Here is a 7,485-nt window from a genome sequence, read left to right as displayed (position 1 = left end):
AAATGAAACCACATAAAGAAGCCAACCAAGAGCAAATGACAAGCACAGGATCTTTCATTGTTTGCCCCCTTTCTATTTTTTTCCAACGCCATTCACTACATCAGTTGTTCTCAACCTTGGCTGCACATTAGAATCACCTGGAAATCTTTTAAAAATCCTGATTTTTGGGCCTCATCCTCCAGAAATTCTGTTTCTTTGTTATGGGGTAAGGCCATAACGTTAGTAACAAAGAAACAGAATTTCCGGAGGATGAGGCCAAGAAATCAGGATTTTAAAAAGATTTCCAGGTGATTCTAATGTGCAGCCAAGGTTGAGAACCACGGCACTAGATGCGACTTTAAAAAAACCCATGTCAACATTACTCAGTTTATTTGATTATTTCCAGTAGAAGACAGTGTTTTGGAGGAGCTTTGTAAAGAGCCAAATACAAAGTGAATATAAGCGTTCAGCAAGGTTCTTTCAATAATAAACATTTATCAAGTGCCTACTGTGTAACAGGCATTGGATGAGTTGCTATGGTGAACTGCTAACCTCCATTCATTACATGTTTTATTGGATAATTTAAACTTTCTCTGTACAAATGCATTTTTTGTAAAGATGCAGTTTTTAAGTGCCAAAAACAAATAGAGATGGTGAGAATCCTAAGATACTAACCAAACAGGAAACACCTCTCCTCCACACTCACTCACTCACTCACCCTCACACAGACTCTTAAAGAAGTGTAGAAAAATACACAGGATTATGTAGTTTAACTCAAATAATTAGGAAAAACATTTGGATAAAGACAATTTATAATGTATATTAAGAAGAACATCTTCCTTTAACTCTCTGTCCGGCTTCCAATTACATTTGGCCTTGGTTCCCTTCCGCTTTCCCTCTTTTAACATTTTCACCTGATGCCCTGCTACCTTGCCTATTACCTTTCTTCCAACTACACATGAGGAAATGAGAGTGAAACTTGTAGACACATCAGCTTTTTTAGCTTTTACGTCTAGCTTTTACTTATGATAAGAGTATTATAAAATACTCTTATTCACCTTGGCTCTGACTATCTGCCTTCATGTTCCTCTTACCCTCGTTGGCAGTCTTGTACTGTGTTAATTCAAAATGCGGTACAAAGATCCGTACCACAATTGCTTTGATGGACCCACTCTTTGAAGACACCGCTAGAATGGGTGGTGTGCAGAAGGGTGGAAAGTCATTGGAAGGCTGTGGATTTCTAAGGGGCTTTGGAGAGCGGGTCAGTGCAGCAGAGGCATCCGTGTTTATGTTATATTGTGAGCATCACATAAGTCACTGGTAAGATACTTTCCCCTGCAGGCAAAACTAACACTACCAACGGAAAATGGAATTTAAAAAGAAACTTTAGAAGAGGGCAATGTACCTAAAAATATCCCAGCAACAAAAACTTTGGCTGGCATACCTGGATTTTTCTGAGTATAATTTTAGTTAGGTAAACATTGAAAAGATATATTTTCCTAAAAGAGTAATTTTATGGAAAATGATGGTTGGCAGTAATTTTCAGATTTAGCAGATCGATTTTGCAAAAGATTTTCCTTGTCTTAAAGAGCGAGGAGATGTAAATTTGAACAAACTGCAATAATGATGCTTGACATGCTCAATCACTTCACTGAGAAAATTTACCCTCAAATAATCTTCTTTGTTGGATAATTATCTAAGAATATAGACACATAGATGTGAACTACAGTGCTAATCATGTTGTAAATGAAGTGATTGTTTTAATATGTTCACAAGTGTATTAAAAGTGTATTATAGATTCATAGCTATCTAGAGTATGTTTTATAAAATAGCTAAGCTCTCTTAAAAGAAAGCAGAAATATATCCAGTAGGTAACTAAATTAAATACCAAGGAAAATGGCATTGAATTTTAGGGAGTGGATTATGGTTTTGTGGTCAAATTATTCTTGATATATTGAATATGAATTCAAAAGGAAGACTATAAACAAAATACTGAGAAGGGCTGGAGAACAAGATTTAAGAGCTATTTAAGTCCTTGCTAGACAAGGGCAATAATACAAAGACATAACTCACTATAGTTGGAAGATGAGAAAAACAAAGTAAATCTCAGATTTGAATTCAATGCTATATTTCTAAGTGTACACACACACACACACACAGTCAATACATGTGAACATACCCACCAAATACATGGGTAGACCTGATTCAAGGAGTGGTAAACATTTTCTGGAAGAGAAGGTGATTTGAACACACACATCCTTTTTCAATTACAAGGTCTGTTAGACTTAAAAGGCACAACAGTCTGTCAGGGAAGTGGCGAAATCATCACAGATTGTTGAGTGATTCAGAATTAGATCAGATGAAGCACTTTAAAAATACCCTGCAGGAAACAGTGTGATGTTGAGAAGGCAATAACAAGATGACTTAAGTTGGTCTTTTCCACCTCTAATTTGTAATGCTTTTTTATGTAGTTTAAAAATATAGTATTTTTAAATATAATATATATTTTAATATAATATATATTAAAAAGTATAATATTTACAGAAGTGCTGAAAGTTAGGGCCTAAACACTAATGTGCTTATTATTTAACATTAACGTATGCGATTCGCATGGCTGTATTGCAGAAACAGCAGCACTGTGGCTATATATGTGTCAGGCCTTTCCCCACTACTATGAAATTAATAATGGAAAATGAGTTTAGGGTTTAGAGCAGTATTTAGGAAGTGGTTGGTAGATTTGTCCTTCAGGATTAATTTCTAAACATGTATATCCAACATAATGGACCTTGATGCTGCTATAGTCAAAATTAAATAGGATTTAGTATTTTCCCCCCACTAATCCAGTTTAGTATTGTCATTATAACTGGATATAAACATGAAAATGGTCTAGAAATTCTTTGAGAATTATTAACTAATGCATATTTAAAAAGAGAATGGATGAGAAGCAACTTCTGGAAGAGCTGTTTTTCATGTTCTCCCTGACCCCCTGATCTTAATTTACATTCAAATGAGAAATCAACCTAAGGACTTGTATGCATGCATATAAGCAGAACCCATGGGCGCAGACAGTAGTGGGGGAGGGCATGTGGAGGAGGGAGGTGGGAACAAGCAGGGAGAGGTCAATGAGGGAAAAAGGAGACATATGTAATACTTTAAACAATAAAGAATAAAAAACAAAAACAAATGCAATCTCTTTATATCATTTGGTTTTTCTTATATTCAAAGGCAGTCAAGGTACTACATAAAATGAATGAAATGGAGTATAAAGGGCTCAATAAGTTCTAATGGTTTCTAGTTTATGCTTTTTTCTTTTAACTTTCAGTGATTTGCATGGCTGGGAAACTCTTCTATCTTCATGTCAAACAAATGTGCTTTAACCAGTGGGAACTTCCTGTTCAGAGTCAGGCTGGTGACCTTTCGGATAAACCATTGGTTAGACCATGGCCCCAATGGATCAGCTGCCTGGAACCAGACCTGACAGAGGCCTCCCTCACTGACAGATTGCTCCTAGACCAGCAGTGTGCCCTCTGAGTGGTCCAAATGTGTTGTGGCTCACTGACCATCCTTACCCCATGTGACTGGTTTGATATAAACTTCATAGAAAATTTTGTTAGGCTGACTTCTCTCATGTCTGCTTCTGAAAGTATGTTATTTGATACAAAGCCCACTTACACACAGAAAATAGAGAGGGAGGCCATTTGCCCAGTTCTTAAAGTTTGCTGTGGTAGTGAGGCAAAAGTAAATGACCATTTTCCTTTGGAAGCAGTGGTGGTGGGAGGTGCTGGCCATGGCCAGCATTTGCCTTGGTGCTTAGCCTACTGATGGTAGAAGATATTTAGTAAACTTTTGTTGGATGAATGCACGAATGATCACTTCAACGTAGGCTAAATTTTAGTAATAGTCTTGCTGCATTCATTTCTCAGCAGCTGGCCTCCTAAAGTGGCCAGCCTTACAGGAAATGCAAAAACACAGGAGAGAAAGGATGGGAACTTATTGCCAAAAAGAATAAAAATGACAGTCTGTCTCTAGCCATCTTTTGAATCATGAGTATATGAACAGTCTTTGACTAGCCTTAAACTATTCAGCATGACATACTGGGGAAAAATCATGGAATTTTGGAGACAAACACAACTGTGTCTAAATCTTAACTTTGCTACTAATATTTTATCCAGACTAGATTATTTAACCCATCTCAAGACCACAGAGCTAACAAGTGTAGGAGCAGAGATTGACTTTAAGTTTATCTAATTCCTGATCACAGGCTTTAATTTATCCTGGTTAATAAATATTATTCCCTTCCTTGTCCCAAAGAAATAGAAATTACACAACTCTCCCTTTTCTAATCAATATCTCTATTTACCTTCTTCTATATGGCAGTGGCTCTATTCTCCATAATAAAACCCCAATAGGTCCAATAATTTTGTCCATTCTGTTCACATATTTAGAGTCCAATTGTGTAGCGTTTTTAGTTATCATTATTGGATGTCACATCTTTTCAATAGATTTGCCCTATGTTATTTCAAGTTAGCTAAGTAATACTGAAGCCCAGAGAGGTTCGGGGGGTGCAGTAAACTTTTAGTCACTGAGATGACTTAGGTTTTCTGTAACCCAGCCTGAGGGAGAAAACAAGATGTAGTCTTCAGAATATTTCAAAGCACAGCAGTTTCTGTGTTCTGTCGTGAATAGAGTTAGAGGTTCTTCTGGCTGTGCATCGACATGTGATGTCAGTGGGAACTTTGAATGTGAAGGGTGGAGACACCTAACTTGGATGATCTGCCTATGGAGCTGTTAGCAGAAGCTGGAAATGCTTATGACCACGGCTGAGTCAGAGGGATATGAGCCCTGGGCTTCGTCTGACAGTTGTCTTTAATTAAATGAGCCTGGCTCTGTTAGATTCTGGCAGGCCGGCTGTTTAGAAAGCACCAGTTCTCTGGAAATCAGCTAACTTTCCCAAGTTTTGTTTTCACTCAGAATCTTGGATTTTGTTTTCGCTTTCCATTTTCAGATTTATAATCGCCTAGACACAAATTGCTGTGGATTCAGACCTCGAAAGGAAGATACCTGTGTACAGAGTGGACTGAGGCCAAAATGTGACAACCAAGATTCTGTGGCTCTCGCACACATTATCCAGCGAAAGCAGGACCCAAGGCATTTGGTCTTTCTAGACAACAAGGGTTTCTTTGACAGAAGTGAAGATAACCTAAACTTCAAGCTGTTAGAAGGCATCAAAGAGTAAGTTTTATAATGTCGTAACATCAGATTTATATTAAATAAGTAGTAAGATTTGGAGAAACCTTACATCATATGTCTGACCGATTGCAGCCCTTGAAATGAATTGTGGTTGTGGAGTCTGGAAATAGCGGCCCAGGAAAGGGAAACAAACCCAGTGAAACAGAACAAGAGTGCAGCCAGGGTGTCACTGTCACCGACCAGTGCCATCTACAAAGCTCCCTCCACCTTTCACATCCATCATGTTGCTTGGCCCGCACTGTGAACATCCATGTGGATTAGGTTGGGAGCATGCAGGAATCTCTCGAATAGGACCTGGCAGGACAGGGATGAGCAGGTGGCAGAGGCTCCCTTATTAGGCCCTGGAGCAGGGGAGCTGACAGACATTTGGATATTAACATGGCAGGATGTCCAAAGGCATAATAAACTTAAGTGACTTTTATGAACATGGCAAAAAGTCAAAGCCAGTCTGCCCAGTAAAACACAGTATCAAAGGACAGCAGCTATTGAATGTGGTAGGAGGGTTTTTGAGCATTTGCAAACCTTTCTAGTAGACAGAGATTATGGAAAATGGCACCTTGAACCTACCTCTAATTGGTAATAAAGGAAACCAAGACACTTAATAGTGGCAAAGCCCTGCTGTAGAGTCTGAGCTGTTCAACCCACTATGGAGATTGAGGCTAGATTTCAGGTTCCACCTGTAGCAACTCTTCATTGTCTTCCCACCTTAGTCAGAAATTAGGGTGACTAAGAAATTGGGGTATGTTTGAGAATTGAAAACAAAGGGGATGTATTAATAAAATAGTTAAACAGCTATGTGAAATTAAGTGACTGCTGGGAAATACATGAGCAAGTCTAAAATTGAGGGTAGAACCCAGGTCTTCCAAATCCAAGTTCAATATTTTTCTGCAATAACTTATGTACATGCTGTTGCTCTTACTTTTGTAAATAATACTTTGAAGCATATTTCAGTAGTTCATCCTAGCATTGACAATTTATGTTAATTTGTGTATTTTTAAAAATATATATTTTATTGATTTTTTACAGAGAGGATGGGAGCGGAATAGAGAGTTAGAAACATTAATGAGAGAGAAACATCAATCAGTTGCCTCCTGCACACCTCCTACTGGGGATGTGCCCGCAACCAAGGTACATGCCCTTGACCAGAATCGAACCTGAGGCCTTTCAGTCAGCAGGCCAACGCTCTATCCACTGAGCCAAACCGGTTAGGGCATTAAGTATTTGTAACACTAGAGACAGTACTTACTTTCGCTGTGAGAGTTTCATGAACCCGAATTTCTTGAGTTTTTACCATGTCTTGCCCTGTTAATACCTGTGTTTACATTTCTTTGTGGGTTGAAGATTGAATATATGGCATATTCTCTCTTTAAGTGTATAAACTAAGGACATTTTATGTGTAGAAAATTTACAAACCTAAGGCATCAATTACTGAGTTGATATTATGGGTTTTCTTAAATCCCTAAGCCTAAATTTTCTCTTAGAATTAAGAGTGCACAAAGAATACAGGCCATCCATTCATATATGTATGAATACTGTTTTATTTATATGTCCAAAGAAGATTGAATTTTAAATACAGTATGAAGAGCGATGAGCTCAAAGTTAAATCTTCTTAGAATATGTAATTCACACATTGGAAAGTAAAAATGAAGACTTTGCTAACCCAGATTTATGTATAGAATATTCCTATTAATGTAATGCAAAGACAGATTTTTAAAAATTTTCCTTTACAAAAAGGTTATTCACTGAAAAGAGCCATGATTTTTTAACAATATTATCTTACGCATTCTGCCACAGCTAAATTAGTTGAAGGGCCTTAGAATTTCTAAATCATGGATTATTAATACTTCCTAGAGCAAAAGTGCTTAATTAATACTGTGGCCACTAAATTACATAGTGCATGTCTTCCGGGAGCTCAGAGCATCTTACCAGCATTATTTAAGTCCCCAATTACTCAGACTCCTTAAGCACATCCGGCTCGGTGGCCTCTGCTCTTTCTGCGGCATCTGAAGGGCAGGAGCACCGGAATCCCTTACATGCATGCCCCCTGAGTGCCATCCTCAACTTGCTCCACTGACATTTGGTAAAGGTGCTTAGAAGTCCTGAAATTTCTGGCAATCTGTACTCTTCAAACAAGTATATGTTCTTGTTTTAGTTTTTAAGGAAAAGTTACTTTTTTAAATTTAAATTCTTTATTGTTTAAAGTATTACATATGTCTCCTTTTCCCCCCATTAACCTCTTCCCGGCCACTGGAGCAG

General features: G+C 37.9%; 1 protein-coding gene across 2 annotated transcripts in view; it reads left to right on the top strand.

Moving 5' to 3' along the window:
- FAM198B (family with sequence similarity 198 member B) overlaps positions 1-7,485 on the top strand; it is a 48,689-nt gene that overhangs the window by 36,304 nt on the left and 4,900 nt on the right. For both annotated transcript variants that reach the window (XM_006754279.2, XM_006754280.2), the window contains exon 4: positions 4,985-5,211. In XM_006754279.2, coding sequence (XP_006754342.1) covers positions 4,985-5,211 — 227 coding nt within the window. The remainder of the gene's footprint in view (positions 1-4,984; positions 5,212-7,485) is intronic.

The sequence above is a fragment of the Myotis davidii genome, unplaced genomic scaffold (assembly GCF_000327345.1).
Source record: "Myotis davidii unplaced genomic scaffold, ASM32734v1 scaffold392, whole genome shotgun sequence".
In the NCBI taxonomy this organism is placed as follows: Eukaryota; Metazoa; Chordata; class Mammalia; order Chiroptera; family Vespertilionidae; genus Myotis; species Myotis davidii.
Note: the sequence above shows the minus strand (reverse complement) of the source record. Positions and strands in the feature narration are given on the sequence as shown.